At 50.5% G+C, this 15,730-nt stretch overlaps 5 protein-coding genes across 5 annotated transcripts; 4 read left to right on the forward strand and 1 right to left on the reverse strand.

Moving 5' to 3' along the window:
- Nucleotides 1-384: 384 nt before the first annotated feature.
- Nucleotides 385-1,337, forward strand: N7468_004382 (uncharacterized protein; the record flags this gene model as incomplete). The annotated part of the gene is made up of 4 exons (XM_058473679.1): nt 385-415; nt 526-623; nt 1,159-1,182; nt 1,263-1,337. 4 exons carry the CDS (start codon nt 385-387, stop codon nt 1,335-1,337), a joined length of 228 nt encoding a protein of 75 aa, XP_058332682.1.
- A 3,605-nt stretch (nt 1,338-4,942) lies between these two features.
- Nucleotides 4,943-6,220, forward strand: N7468_004383 (RING finger domain protein; the record flags this gene model as incomplete). Its single annotated transcript, XM_058473680.1, has 1 exon — nt 4,943-6,220. One exon carries the CDS (start codon nt 4,943-4,945, stop codon nt 6,218-6,220), a length of 1,278 nt encoding a protein of 425 aa, XP_058332683.1.
- Nucleotides 6,221-6,888: 668 nt separating this feature from the next.
- Nucleotides 6,889-7,612, forward strand: N7468_004384 (mitochondrial 54S ribosomal protein mL40; the record flags this gene model as incomplete). Its single annotated transcript, XM_058473681.1, has 2 exons — nt 6,889-6,966; nt 7,232-7,612. The coding sequence occupies 2 exons, from the start codon at nt 6,889-6,891 to the stop codon at nt 7,610-7,612; spliced, it is 459 nt and encodes a 152-aa protein (XP_058332684.1).
- Nucleotides 7,613-8,386: 774 nt separating this feature from the next.
- rho2 (uncharacterized protein) lies at nt 8,387-9,375 on the reverse strand (the record flags this gene model as incomplete). Its single annotated transcript, XM_058473682.1, has 5 exons — nt 8,387-8,674; nt 8,768-8,959; nt 9,017-9,022; nt 9,101-9,179; nt 9,341-9,375. 5 exons carry the CDS (start codon nt 9,373-9,375, stop codon nt 8,387-8,389), a joined length of 600 nt encoding a protein of 199 aa, XP_058332685.1.
- A 1,883-nt stretch (nt 9,376-11,258) lies between these two features.
- On the forward strand, nt 11,259-15,051 carry N7468_004386 (uncharacterized protein; the record flags this gene model as incomplete). The annotated part of the gene is made up of 6 exons (XM_058473683.1): nt 11,259-12,336; nt 12,403-12,650; nt 12,706-13,791; nt 13,942-14,335; nt 14,398-14,499; nt 14,561-15,051. 6 exons carry the CDS (start codon nt 11,259-11,261, stop codon nt 15,049-15,051), a joined length of 3,399 nt encoding a protein of 1,132 aa, XP_058332686.1.
- Nucleotides 15,052-15,730: the final 679 nt, after the last annotated feature.

Consider the following 15,730-nt stretch of genomic DNA (forward strand, 5'->3'; position numbering starts at 1 on the left):
ATTGTATAGTCATCACTGGAGCTTCAAGGATGGATCTATAGTAAAGTTAGCATAAAGTCGAGCAGGGGGGGGAAGAGGGCGGCTCCTCAGTTTATTTAAGATAGACCAAGCTATGTTGAATAGTCATCATTGGAGCTGCGGTGGACCTGACACAAAGTTGGCATAAGGTCGGCCAGGGAGGGGAGGGGGATGGGGGCAACTCCTCAGCTGATCCAAAATAGACCAAACTATCCTGAACAGACATCACTGAAGCTTCAAGGATGGCCCTGCAGCAAAGTAAGTATAAAGTCAAGCAGAAGGGGAGGGGAGGGGACGAGGGGCGATTTTTTGTTTGATCCAAGGAAGAGGTCCCCCGGTATCTTGAACCCTTGTCCACCATCAGCGATGGGAGACGTGCCAAGAGAAGGTGGCCTCGGTATGGCCTCGGAGAATTTGAAAAGAAAAAAGATGGAGGGGGAAGAAGAAGAAGAAAGAAGAAAGTTTCGAGGGGGGGGGGGGGGAATTTATAATTCACAACATGCACAGGATGCGCGCACCACCGCTGCGACGACATCATCGCCGACGACATCATCGCCGACGACATCACCGCTAACATAAGCGACGGTGATGTAGACTGGGCATGTGTGAGTTAACAAGACATTTCTAGCGAAAGACCTACCTGCCTACCTGCGCGAGGTGCACGACATTGAGGATAACATAAGTACTACAACAATGAATAGATGCAATTAGTATGCTTTCAAGTTATTTTGTGAACATTATTGAAAGATCCTATATCAAGCATTGGGCTATGTGATCTCCATTTAGTCTGTCAAGTTCTACAACAAAGCAATCTGTTTGGTTTGTACGCCACCAATGTACTAGTAATGAATATCCTATGAGCCTTATGGTGGTTTTAGCTAGAAGATGATCATGGACAGCCTCTTTGTGGTGTTCCAGGCACACATAATGAATATCGACTACAATTTGTGGATTATACTTGAAGAAGAGCCCACCCATTGATCGCGCGGAGACTTGAAATTTGGCAAGCGTTCATGATTTCGATGTTCAGAAGCTTGGGGGTTTAACGTGGAGTTGAAGTTTATTTAACGACCTCGGGCCTGCGGTCGCGTAGGAACAAGAAGATTGGCAATTGTTGACATATTTGATCATTGCAAATAGCAGGGCTACGAGGAAGTGAACTTGGTACGGCGACATGGGCCATGTGGTCGCGCCGAGACATACATATCAGCAATTTTGACACACCCGCTAATTGGAAATTTTAGGGCTTACGTGAAAATGAACTCCGTATGATCACCTCGGCCATGGGGTCGCGCCAGACCCAGCGGGAACTCGAATAGAGGCAAACGTTGACGTACTCAATAGTTGGAAATCTTCGTACTCAGATATTTATGTTACTAGCATTATATATTCATGTATTATGGATCTCGGAAGCCCTCGAAATAAGATGTACGTTTGTAATGCTTGCAGTATGAAGTCCACTTGCATCGCATAATACTATTGGTTGAGTCATCAGATACATAACACCTCTACTGCAAATGTAGCCCCTCAGCATAGAGGAGTTCGTGCATACTGGGTGGATATTAACTACATAAGTAAAGATGATTTGAACTTGAATACTTTGTGGCCATCAACTTGAAATAGCAAGAATAGAGATCTGCTGCCGCATTTTAACAATCACATACATGGCAGCGGGAACAATTACGATAGAAAGAATGCATTGGAGATACAATCCGGATTATTATTGCCGAAGAAATTCTTGTTCTCATGCTCCACGGAAGAGGGCAGCCAATCGTTATCATCTGCCCTAGAATCCACAGGTCCATCCACGCCTATATTGATGCCCAGGAAAAGGTGAAAAAATCAGATTCAAATACCAAGTAGCCAAGAATGCTTTGCTCCGATACTGCGACTCCAGTCGCTGCAAACGGGATCAGGATCTGAAAAAAAGAGCTTTCTTGCCGTGATAAACTGTATTTGATCCGGCTGGTAAGCCCGTTTGAGCTATCAATATAATATTGCGAATTGTGTGATGCTGTATTTTTCGTTCGCTTCTGCAGGGGTCAGTCGGTTCCTAGATCAGGTGTGTCCTGTGATCGTTTGGAAGACCACGAGGTCTGAATCGTAATAGTACTAATATTGGGATTGACCAGAGGCGCAGGGAGTGCCGAGAAATCTGACCGTCCCATTCAAGGACAGTGCTGATCAAATTGAGATAGGCACTAACGACTTGTGCTCTTGCAGTGGCGGTAGAGAGTCAGAAATTACGCAGGACCCGGCAAATGTATGATTCGGATTGTGGAGGAAAGGAAGTAACTTCGAGAGTTTGCAAGGAATGACCCGATCACCCAGGGGTGGCACCCAGGTGATCGAAAACGCAAATCAACATCTATCAGACAGGATGCTTCATAGATGACGATATTGTCGTTGATTCGGCTTCGGATGTCATATAGCATTTTCAATTCATTCCCTAATCTGACTATCTTGTTAAGCAGAAGCAGGATGGCCAAACTTTCCAGTTCTTGTGGAGTCACTGCGACAAGAATCCTCGGGTTCTGAGAAAGATTCATCACTACGATCACAGCTAGCAATCCAAGCATCATATATGGGCTCTGAGTGTGGCATGCCCTCGTGGTTGGTGATAACCCAGCGGAAACCTTCCAAAGACGCCGCACGGGGTGCATCCTTGCTCTGCAGGGTCAGGGTATGTCGGATAAACGTAGCTATAAGTATGATAATATTGTGTATTGAGTAATGACGAGGTAGCAGGGTCTCACCTTCTAAAATCCTGCTCATATAGAGACAAGCCATCTTCCAATCGCCAGGTCTAGGGATTGTAAACGAGACAGTATCTCGTGCAGAAATTATGCATACGCGTCCGTAATGCACAATTCTCCTCGACGGTTTCCCAAACAGGGTACTATGGTAAAAAAGGAAGACTATTATAGAGACCTCGTCCTCTGACACCAGGAGATACAAAAGCCTCCAGGCATCAATCCTTCATATAGCATTTCCCCTAAGATATCGCTTGTAGATTTACGACCACAAGCCGGAAATACCCATAAAAGACTACAGATAGGATATACAGGAGAACTCATTTGATCAAGAGGAGGCATCCCACTCCTTACGGGATTAGAAACTAATAGCACAAGCCTACTTAAGGCAGCTCCGATCCAGAGAAGCCGAAACGGTGGACGGCGCATACTACACATCAAGGAAGTAACTTCTTTCTACTATCGTCTCGTCTCGGCTATTGCGCTAGCTTTAGGAATCTCTCTTAAGACTGGATGTAACATCGGACTGACAAGATTGTACGCGACTTCTGGTTCCTAAAATGGGCCACAGAGATTGGACATCAGGATATTATACTTAAAACTCAGAGATATATAATAGGAGAGGTCCTACTGTATATTTGCTGACCGAATGTTGATTCAAAGAAAGCCCCGCCGGGTCTTTTCCCGGCATTAGTAGCGGGAGTTGAATAGCTACCTTGTACTGTGAATGTGTTGGAAACGTTAATACAGTAGAGCAAGTGGCAAAGAATTGGCTACCGAGGTCTTGCGGAGAGTAAAATTCAGCCAGAACTTCCAAGAATCACTGAAATAAAGGTGGCGCAGAAGGAACAAAGCCCTAATCTGTGGCACAGGGATCCTACCGCTTGATACTAACGCTAAGCGCACTTTCCAAACACATTGGCTAAGGTGAGACATGCGGTACCCTGATTTCTTAGTTACAATTGCTTTCCTTCCTTGGGATAGCGCTAGGACGGCTGCCCACTACCGAGCAGGTCTCTCGTCTACCCTGCCAAAGTCGATCTTGATAGAAGGCGTATCCTCTGCGCTTTGGTCCATCACATTCACGAAATTACAGACGACGCCGGTCTAACACGGGCAACAGGCCAATCTTCGATCCCAACGCACACTGCGACTTCGTCATTGATCGCAGGCGGCAATTGCTGTGTCCGCAAGCCGCTTCATTGCTTAAGTTCCAACGTGCTATGGCCGACTGGCCAGAATAACAGTGATCTACAACACGAGATCCTCATACCGGAGCTATCGGTCGTCAACATCTGGCTGACCTGGGGCTGTGTTCAGTTATCGCTTGGGAAGCGGAGGAGGGCCTGGGGCTATCTAGGTATAGACTATACTAATATAGACTTTGTAGACATATCAGACAACTATTCTGAGCATGATCTTGTGCTTGTTCCATATCTTAGTTGTCTTCATTTCGACCATGCTGAGGGCTCGGCGAAGTCAATAGTAGTGGCAGACCAATTTAGTCATAGTTTTGGGAAGCATGCGTGGTCGACAGTTGCAAAATTGAACACACGGTGATAATCCAGATATCAGTGCTATGAAGTCTTGCTGTCTCACATTGGACCCGGAACACCATACAAGGGTTTAGCCGTTCGCGGGAATTACCCTGTCGATCGCTCTGGATTCAGGGCAGTTACACACGAGCACGTCCTGTGGCAGGTCTGACGTGATGCTTGCGGAGGACAGCCCGTAGGCCAATCAGAGCGTCTGTAAAGCACGCCGGGAGCATGCCCGCCGCCTTACGTAACCCATCGATAAGCCGCGGTCCACAGCCGATCCCTTTGGATGGCGAATCTCTCTACGTCCGGTGAGTTTGACTTCACCAGACTCTCTATCCTCCTCGTCTCGGAAAATGATCTTGAATGCTCCGAGTTCGAGTGCACGACTCTAAGGATTCATTCTGAATTTCTCTCCTTCCCCAACGATGGCCTCTCTCCCTGGATATACTCCCACTGGGAGAACAAGATCCACTACTGATGGCGTCACTTCCGCCCCCGATGATGCTTCTAATCTGCACGGAACGCCTCATTCAGAACAGCTGGAGGAAGCCCCAACCGTCTTTCTCAACAAAAGCACGGACAATGCGGGGGGATATAACTGAAAAGTCTGTTGCCCGGCTCTCGCATTCCATGGATACGCAAGAAGAGCCGCGCAAATGCTGGATCTGTTACACCGATGAGACCGAGGAGTCGCCGCTGAATTCACAATGGCGGTCTCCTTGTCCGTGTGCCTTGACGGCTCATGAGGCCTGTCTGCTCGACTGGCTCGCCGACCTCGAGAACCCTCGTACCCGCAGGCGGAATGGCGGCGGCTCCAAGATGCAGTGCCCGCAATGCAAATCGGAAATTGTTGTCACGCGACCGCGGAGCTACATCGTAGATCTATTGCGGGTTCTCGAAAGGCTCGCTGGCCGATTAATACTCCCCGGTATGGTTTTCACACTGGCTGGTACAGTGTGGGCAGGGTGCTGTGCCCACGGGGTTTACTCGACATACCTGATTTTTGGCCCCGAAGACGCCAAACATATTATCGAAGATAGCATTGACGGCACTTGGAACCCGGGACTGAGCATGGGTCTGCCTCTCATTCCGATTGTTTTAATCTTCTCCCGCACTCGCTACGCCGAGGGTCTCCTCCCCGCCATTCCCGTTCTCTTTTTCGCAGCACACAGCCCGGGTCCTGAACCTGATTTTGACCTATGGCCGCCCACACCAGCAATGGCCTTTGCTGCTTTGCCCTATGTCAAAAGCCTTTATGGTGCGCTTTACGACCGTATGTTTAGTGGGTTGGAACGGAAATGGATCGCAGAAGTACAACCCCGCGCCGCGGAAGAAATCCTCGACGACGCACAGCAGCAGGACCAGGCGGAGGGGTTGCATCGCTTTGGCGACAATGGAAACGATCATGTTTTCATGGAGATCGATCTCGCGTTACAGGTAGGGGTGCCCAATGACGACGAGCCAGCCGACGCTCAAGCTCTACCTGCCGTCGAGAACAACAATGGCGCTGACGAAGCCGCCCAGGACGGCCATGCCCAACCAGAACAAAATCAGAACAATGGTCAAGGACTTGATCTCGGCCGTCGTCAGAACGAAATCATTGCGGACACTGGTAACATCGCCGAAACTGTGCTCGGAGCACTTGTGTTCCCGGCCATCTCTGCCGCGGTTGGTGGTCTACTGAAGAAAGTGCTACCAACGTCATGGACCACACCGACCACAGTCCTTGAGCGTAGCCGGCCAGGACTCCTTCAGACTAGATGGGGTCGGAGCGTGATTGGTGGATGCGCTTTCGTGATACTGAAAGATGCGCTTGTGCTCTACTGCCGGTGGAAACTGGCCCAAACTCATCGACGACGCAAGGTGCTGAACTACGATAAGAAAAAGCGGGGCTCATTGCGGGAATAGCGATTGTTCAGCGAGGATCAACTCTCTTGTATTACACTATTCGGGTTTTCCATTTGCATTTCCGGCGTTGATCATGGGGTCTCCTTGGGTGGGATGTGCCATTTGCACCGCATATCGCGTTTACTATGATACCTCACGACCAAGATGCCGCTCCGCTTTATGACCTTCTTCCCTTCTGAGCCGAACGATGAATACCAATTTGATCTCTGGGACTTGGATATCCATTCTTGTTAGCAGCGATAAGCTATCCCTGCGCATTATTTCGGAATGAATAACATTCATGGTGCGAAGAAAATTGTATAAAATGGTACATATTTTGCAACATTTGAATATCTTTAACAGGCGCTTTGAGTGGAATGATTTCAAAACTATTATTCAACGCTCCTGCAAGCTATTCTTCTCTATATTGTCACATAGTAGTAAGACGTAAATCTGACTGTAATAATAAGTTGTTAACTTGGCATATGGTCAGATTCTTCAGGAAGGCTCTATTAATTAAGGTCAAGGTTGAATGCAGACCGAAAGGATCTAACATCGTAGAGGCAATGACTGGGGCGATCACGGAGAAACTTAAGCGCGCGGCTAACTCAGGGCCGACTCGCTGGATTCTGCCGTCAAAGACTGCAGACCAATTCTCGCGTCCCCCAACACTCCAGTTACCCACCACAATGCGATCCCTATCACCACTCGCGTCGCTCGCGAATGTCTTCCGCATCCCAATGTCCATGGCCCCTGCTCGCCCGTCGGTGAGCCGAGCATGCCAGGAAACCCTCGCCCGAGCAAGCCCGGCGACCGGACAATCAGCACCCTTCTCTTCAACAAGCACAGTAGCGGCCCGACAAAGCAAAGGACCGATGGTCGATAAGCGAATCAGTATGTCTTCCCTATTGAGGCTACTGTGCCCCATGTTTCAGGCACTGTCAACCGGCAGACTTGTACTCTGCAAAAAATCCTCCCGAGTGTTTCCAAACGCCCAGAATCTCTATGCTAACCCTCTCCTCTCCCCTTTAGCCCTCATCCGCTACTTCCTTTACCACCCTCTCACCCCTCGCCCCCCTCCGCTTCTCTCGCAACCGCTACCTCCGCCACTGGACCATCCACCGTGCCTGGCAGCTTCTGCAGGCTAAGCAGCGCCGCAACCAGGAATTAGAGCTGCAGCGCCAGTACCAAAGCATGCACGCTGCCTGTGAGGAATTGCGCACCGGCGCCGGCGATGGCGGCAAGCTGTTCCGTGTGGCAATGAATAAGAAGGGGGTCTTCAGTGAGATGTTCCCCATCGAGTACGGGCGTATGCAGACCGATTATCCCCCGCCGAGGGTTGGAACCATGAGTGGAAACGCCCTGAGAAGAAGTACTAGGTGTTTGTTTGAGGATAGATATACCATGCGCTGATGGGGGTAAGTGTCTGGGTGGATCATGATGTCAGGAGGGCTTCGCCGTTGGCGCCGTGTACTTGTATTGCATACCACTTTTTTTTTCTTGTTCTTAGTATTTTGTCGAATCTGGCATTTTGGCCATTATGGCATACAAATAGAGAGCTGTCTATCAGTACAGATCGTTTGTCGAATAAATGAGGCGAACTAAGATGATAAATAATTTACAGGCTAGGGATTCAAGCTCTAGCTTGCGAAGTTCAGTCTATTTTCCGTGTGTGCAATCATACCAAATGGATGAATGAGAGCATATCATGATTTATTACAGGAAAAGGATAAAAAAAAATAAAAAAAAAATTCAAAGGAGTGGTATCCAATATGCATCAGGGAATATGTAAGGAGGGACAGGAAACTTGGTGCACTTGCATCAATTTGGAAAAAGGGCAAAAAGCTATCAAGAAAGGCATAGTAAAGCATGTCTGAAGGACAAAACAGACGTCACTCCGAGAGGAATAGAAGGGCAGAATAGACGACACAAGGACAAAGAGAAAGAAATGGCAATAAGAGTGCCAGGTCAAATGACCCTGCAAGTACAAATTGCCTCCCAGAACGCCAATGATGCATAGTACAACGGAGAGGTCGAGTGAGCAACTCAGCCCGAAGGGTAGATCAGATACGTCGCATCCCCGGAACCACAAGAGACCGCAGCAGTAAAAACAGAACCGAACTGAACGCTGATAGGAAAGGCAGAGGCGCAATGTCGCATGTTCACTCGAGGGGGAAAAAAAAGTCATTAAAGGACCACGCAGCAGGAGCTTTTGCGCTTCTCGAAGGTCAGCAGCGCCGCACGGGTAGCTGCTTCGAAGACATCATCGACGCCCTCGCCGGTAAGCGACGAGCACTCGAGGTATTTGCGGGCACCGACCTGAGCGCAGGTCTCGCTGCCCTCTTTGGTGGTGATAAATTTTAGGGACTTTTTGCGCATTTCTTCAATTGCGAGAGGATCTTCGCGGAGATCTTTCTTGAGGCCGACCAGGATTATGGGCACGTTCGGGCATCGCTCTTGGGCTTCTTCAATCCACTATTTATCATCAATGGTTAGAGGCTGATCGGGGTTGAATTTCCATGTTGCTTCCCTTTCCCCTCTCTCGTGGGCCCGGGAGCTTCGACGCACCTTGTGTTTCACATTCTCTAGTGAATCAGGCGAATCCACCGCAAAGCCGATTAAGATTACATGCGCCTTGGAGTATGCAAGAGGGCGTAGGCGCTCGTAATCCTCTTGTCCGGCCGTATCCCAAAGCGCCAATTGAACCGAGCGGCCATCGACGCGGCAGTCCGTTACGTAGTTTTCGAATACTGTAGGCACCTAGAGGGAAGTGTTAAAAGTGGGGTGGCTCGGCGGAAGAGAATCGGGGAGACGAACATAGTGCTATAAATAAACGAAGAGTTAGCATATCCTGAAATTATCTGCATGTGCAGGGAGAGGGGTCGACCAAGAGGAACTCACAGTTGGAAAGTAGCCGAGAGTGAAGACACTGAGCAGACTAGTTTTCCCGCAAGCACCGTCTCCGATGATCACGAGCTTCCTGCTTACGGTTTTATGATTAGCCTACGAGAATGGACGCCTCAAAATATAAAGCGCATTCCAGCGTGGGCCCAGCGGGGAACGGGGGGCCGACGAGGAAGACCTGAATCGGATCGGGCATGGGAGGGGGTGGGACAATAAGGAAACATAGGTCGCGCATACCTCCGCATCACATTATCAGCTTGTTGTTGTGCCATGGTTCAGGACTGGATGAGAGAAGGGAAAAGGATGGGCCGTTCAGCCTTATGAGGGTTGCGAGATTGAGTCCGGCCCAGAGGCGACACACGGGGCAAGGGTCAGGGAGAGCTCAGCTCGGGTTCGACGTGACGTCCCAAGGGTTTGGCCTGAGTACGCAAGAAGAGAATAAGGCGGTCGCGTTGTGGCTGAGGATTTGACGGCGACTGGGGCGTCGAGAAATGGACAGGGGGATGCGGTCTTTGGGAGTGAATTGGGGGAGGGGGGAATTTCACAGGTTGATTGGCCCCCGACGATCACGGATGATCTGATCCACTACCAGAAGCCTACAGGATTTACCCGCGGAAGAGAAAAGAGAATGGTTTCTAAGAGAAAATGGAATCTAAGTGAAAATGAGAGGAAATAAAAAAAGAAAGAAAGAAAACAAAAGAGGGAAGATACGAGGGTGAACGGGATGAGAATGCGGCGCTAGACCAGGATAATCCGGAGTGCTTGGGGAGCTGGGTCTAGGCTCGGGACCCTTCTATATGATTCAACTGTCACCAAGCCACGGGCTCGGACACAGTAGAATGGGCAAACTGCAGCAGATGCGACCTCAGGCTCATGGAAAGGGGCATGGATTCCAGTATATTCTAGCAATTTCGCAATCTGCGTTGTCGGGCTGAAGAGTTTTCGAGTTATTTTTATGCCATCGGATGTCATTAGCGCTGAACGTGTCTCACTGTGGAGAACCCTCCTGGCACCGGAAATCCAGAGTAATCTTTCCGCGGGTCTCAGCTCGCATATGCGGGACACTGCCATCCACATGTACAATCGCAGCATTTTACCCAATTAGTCGAATAGAGGTTCCCAATTGTTCATCAATTCCACTGGCAGTGATTTACATCTGACCAAGTATGTACCTGTAAATGCCGATAGACAGGGGACCTTGAGGATTGGGTATACTAGTATACTGTATGGAGAACATGCACCTACTCCTAGTAGCAAATCGGGAAGCATCATTGCAAGTACGTTCACAGCCCCAGTGTTTATCAACGGATGACAGCAACAACTGGGGTCAAGGGCAGAAACAGGCATGGAAGGCGGTATAGGTCACGTGATGAAGCGAATGCCATCGATAACTAAGGGCAGGCAGTTATAATTGATACGCGGCAGAATCGAGCTAACAAGTCCACTCGTATACAGAATACGGCCATCAATTGGCTGCTTCGGTCGACTATCTCATAGTAGTAGAACTGAGATTGCTCCATGTACAATCTGAAATTGTTTTGAGTAGACACGCTCGCTCGTAGGGACAATCTCAAGTGCAGGCCTTATATACCAGGCACCAGCTCGCTTGCGGCGGCTAACACATCCCATTGCGGCGGCACGACAACCAGCCAGAAGGCAGGAAAGCCCATCGTTCGACCATCATCATCGGCCTAAGATCTCGCCTTTGTGACCCGCGCTTTCAAGGGCTCTCTGACACGCCGACCCCGATTCCCTTCGACTGCTCCTTGTCATCCACAGATCTCCTTTCGACAGCCCCGGTCTGTCCTGCACGTCCTGCGCCGTCGGCTTTATTGGGCCTTTAAAAGACCCCCCTCCTCACGCCGTGTCCCAATCCCGCAAGCCCCTCGCCTTTGCTTCCCCTCGGCGCCCCGAGTAAACAACAAGGGGACTGTGTGAACCTTTTCTGTGGACCCGTACGCCGGGTTTCTATTATTGTAAGTGTCTGCATTGCATTGATCGGAGCTTTGTTGGTTCTTTCGCCCTCCCGTTCTCCGCTTTTGCCCTGTCCGCTCTCCTTCCACCCCCACTCACCCTGCCCTGCCACCCCTTCTTACTGACGACACCTGTGGGAAATAGCTACTAGCGGAGGTTCGACCTCAGCCTCCTGCCCAGCATGGCTACCCACACTTCCACCAAGCCCACATCAGCCAACGGCGACGCGCGGGGACCTTTGAGCAACACCGCCGGAGCCATGCCTGCACCACCACCTGTGAATCGCAAAAAGCAAAAACGCCGACAGAAGCAAGCCGCCAGATTAGCTGGTGAGACTTCGGATGTCCAGGCAACTAACGGAGCCGCTTCCCCCATCGACGACCGTCCCTCGAATGACCCTGATGTCGATAGCGCCGATCTCAACCATGCCAATGGCGATAATGTGTATCGGAATGGAAATCCAAGCACGCAGAACCACACGAACGGACCGGCTTCTTCGATTGATCGCGATGACCTCGACCACAGCCGATCGGGCTCGAAATCCAAGAAAAAGAAGAACAAGAAAGGTCGATCCGGCTCACACACACATGCTGACGGTAGCTCGACTCCTCTCTCTACACCTTCCGCCTCCTTCTCCCATCCGCCATCATCCCACTCTCTACCGTACCACAATCGATTCTCTTCCAAGTCCGGCAAGGAAAGCAACATTTGGAACCAGTCGTCGTTGGAGGAGCGCGAAAACATCCGAACTTTTTGGTTTGAATTAGGTGAGGAAGAGCGTCGCCAGCTGGTAAAGGTAGAGAAGGACGCGGTTTTGAAGAAGATGAAGGAGCAGCAGAAGCATTCGTGCAGCTGCTCCGTCTGTGGCCGCAAGCGAACCGCCATCGAAGAAGAGCTGGAGGTCTTGTATGACGCGTACTACGAAGAGCTCGAACAGTACGCAAACAACAATCAAGGCTCATTCGAAGAAGGCGCCCCCATTATCCCTCCACCTCGACTCTATCAACCCCCGCTCCGATCTCCCGGTCAGCACACACGAACGCACGGCCAGTACCACCCATCAAGAAGCCGAGTGGAAGAAATACATGAAGACGATCAAGAAGAGGACGAAGATGATTTGGAGGACGACTACGATGAAGAGGAGGAACATGACGAGGAGGAAGACGCTGAGCTGTACACTGACGACGAATTCGAGGACGAGGAAACTCGAGCAGCCCGAGCAGACTTTTTCGCTTTTGGGAACAGTCTCACTGTAAAAGGTACGCGATGATCTTTCTCTTGGGGTTCTTTCGAAAGAGTGTTGGTTTCTAATTGCTATTTTACAGATGGTATCCTAACAGTGGCAGATGACTTGCTCAAAAATGATGGCAAGCACTTTATTGACATGATGGAGCAATTGGCTGAGCGCCGGATGCAACGAGAAGAAGATACCCAGTACAACATAGCTGCCGCCCACCAAAACTTTCACGCCGATCACAACCACGGCCCTCTCGATGATGACTATGACGATGAAGAAGAAGAAGACGACTACGATAGTGAGGACGAGGAAGAGGAGTTTGACGAGGATGAAATGGTTAGCTCTCGTCAATGTCTTTTTCCTCATAGCATATTTATCTAACATTTCCAAGGATGCCATGACCGAGGAGCAGCGGATGCAAGAAGGGCGACGAATGTTTCAAATATTTGCCGCCCGCATGTTCGAGCAACGCGTAATGACAGCGTACCGGGAAAAGGTCGCTGAACAACGCCAACAGCAGCTCCTCGAAGAACTCTTAGAGGAGGAGAATCGAACAGAGCAACGAAATGCTAAGAAGGCACGGGAGGCACAGAAGAAGAAGGACAAGAAGCGTTTGCAGAAGCAGGCTAAAGAGGAGGAGAAGGCTCGTCGAGATGCCGAGAAAGCGGCTGAAGAAGCGGCTGCCAAAGCTGCCCAGGAAAAGAAGATGGAAGAACAGCGGCTAAAGCGTGAAGAGCAACGGAAGAAGCGCGAGGCCGAACGCAAGGCTCAAGAAGAGGAACGGGCCAAGAAGGAGGCCGAGAAGCAGAAGCGTCTCAAGGAGGAAAGAGAGCGCCAAGCCGAGATTGAACGAAAGCAGCGCGAGCAGAAGGAGGAGAAGAAAAGGAAGGAGGACGCCAAGCGCAAAGAGAAAGAGGAACGGGAGGCCCGGGAGAAGAAAGCCAAAGAGGAGTCCGAGCGGAAGTTGCGCGAGGAGCATGCAAAGAAGGAGCATGATGCTGCCGTCAAAGATGGACAAGAAGCTAGGGTTGGCAGTGGAAAGGGCGTGGTGGTTCAAACAAGGCCACCAATCCCTAATGCAGTTCCAGCTCCAGCTCCAGCTCCAGCTACTTCTGTGCATCCGCCTCTTCAATCACAGCATCTCCCCGGTCTTCTCAAGTCTCCACAAGCTAGCTTTAACCCTCCCAAGGTTGCTACTTCCCATGAGACCGCGTCAGCCATCACAACAAGGCTCTCACTCTTCATCTCCTCATTCTCAGACGACATCCTCGGAGTACCCCCTCCAACCATCGATCTCGCCAGGATCAATGATGCACCATGGCGCCATTGGGGGCAGGCCTGTTTCTCATCAACCTCCTCCTCTGCACCACCCTCAGCCTTCAGCTCCTCTATCGCCTCTGGGAAGAGCCAACCCGCCAGGCTTCTCGAAACTTGGAGGCCTGCCTGCAAACCCCCCCCGGGCTGCCGCCAATGGGCGGTCGGCCTCTCCATGCTGATTTGCAGATGTACTCTCCAAACTCACCCATCATGAACCCACTCCGTGGCTTCAATGGACCAAACGGGGTTCCCCCACCCCCTGGGATAAATGGCGGGCGCCCTGTTCATCCTGGTCGCGGATTTCCCCCAGGACCCCGGACATGGCTTCCCTTTCCCTGGAATGCCTGCTGGGTTCCCAATGCCACAGCCAGGTCTGAGCAAACCTCACTCGAGGCAACCGTCTGCTTCGTTTGACCGATCTCCATTGGATTCAAGCAACCAGCCGTTCCAGTTTTCGCGGCCTAGCCCTATGAAACAGCTGTCGAGCGATGCACAGGAACAAGAGGCTGGTCATACTCCGTCTCAACGAGAGGTGGACAGTCTGAGCACACAGCTGGGCAGCAGTGCACTTCTCGACGATATTGATCCTCAATTCCCGTCGACGCTTTCCCAGTCGCTGCCGCATGGTGGTATCGCTCCAGGACAATTCCCTACACCATCGAGGGCCAGCTTCCAAGGCTCCTCATTCTTCCCAGACCCGCTGGGTAAGTTCTTGATCTACTCCCCCGCTTGCATCTGACGTAACTTAACTAACTGGTTGATTTAGGACCCAAATCTACGAATTTCGCAGTTGGCTCCTCTGGCTGGGGCGCAGCCCCCTTTGGAAGCACCGCCTTCCCCAGCGCATCGACCTGGGGACCCACACCTGGTAGGAATTACCAAGACCCTGACGCTATAGAGATTGCCTTGAATTAACATCTCTCTTCTAGCGAGCGGCTGGCCGCACCCGCAGCCCCACAATGTCTTCGCAGCCGGTGGACATCTCCGCGGTCATACATCCCGACCCGTCACCATCCGTCTCCTGATGATCCAAGCTTGCAAGCATCTAAATGCTGTGAGTCCACAGTCTGGTTCAGGAGGCTACCATAACGTGGACGTGCTTCTGAGCCAAGTGGAACAGCTTCGTGCTTCTAGTGAGCCTGCTATCACATTGAACGAGATGCTTGAGATCTGCGACACAGAAGGCAATCATCAGAATGGCGGCGGTCAGTTCTCTGTCAAGGAAGAAGGAAGCACCCGCTATGTTAAATTCGATCCTGAGCCTAATAGCGCCGTCTCTGGCCACCGTGGCAGTCTTGTCCCTGGTGATATTGGCAGTCCAGTTCCTGGAAACAGCAACCCGGCTGCCTTTGGTGGGTTCAGCACTCACTCTGTTCTACGACAATACACCTCTCCTCCGGCTGGGATGTACGGGTCATAGTTTTGGACTCGGGGCCTCGTTCATCCCTTCCTCTCCCTTACCTCTCCACCCCCTCTTTTTACCTTTTCACGTCTGTCTCCTGATTTGAAGCGTCATGGGTTAACGTCACGTACGCACACACTGCGGAGTGGGTGCTATTTGAATGTCTGGGTTATTGCTGATCGGTTTCTTCTCGTGTGTTTTTTTCTTTCGTATTTTTTGCGGTCGGAAGGACTTGCGCCCTGGGCATGGGCTTTATCTTCTTTTTTTGTATACGGTATCGGCTTTCTTTGTTAGCTTTTGTCGGCCTTTCTGCATTATGCAGCGATATCCACGGAGCGTGGGTTAGTCCCCCTCCTTCATCGTCCTTGACCAATTGCATGATTGAAGGTTTCTTCGTCCGTCTTTTGCTCGGCAGTCAATACTTATAACCCCCCAGCGTAACTTTTCACTTGAATGTCTATCCTCTGTCGATTACAAGCATGCGTTGAATCATCAACGCGCTCAAATTGGAGGAAATTGCTCTACTACTACTAGAAGTACTAAAGCCTGATACCGTTTTTATCACTACGCGCGGAATCTGAAAGAATATTTATTCCAATGTGACAATGAATCGGACAACTTGGAAATATCGTAAAGGGTATGTTGTGCTATCCAAGGGCAATGGTACACTTTATATACTCAAAATCAAGCAGGCAAG

This window comes from Penicillium chermesinum (genome assembly GCF_028974085.1).
Source record: "Penicillium chermesinum strain IBT 19713 chromosome Unknown utg000003l:1.0-5111272.0:1.0-5115320.0, whole genome shotgun sequence".
Lineage (NCBI taxonomy): Eukaryota > Fungi > Ascomycota > Eurotiomycetes > Eurotiales > Aspergillaceae > Penicillium > Penicillium chermesinum.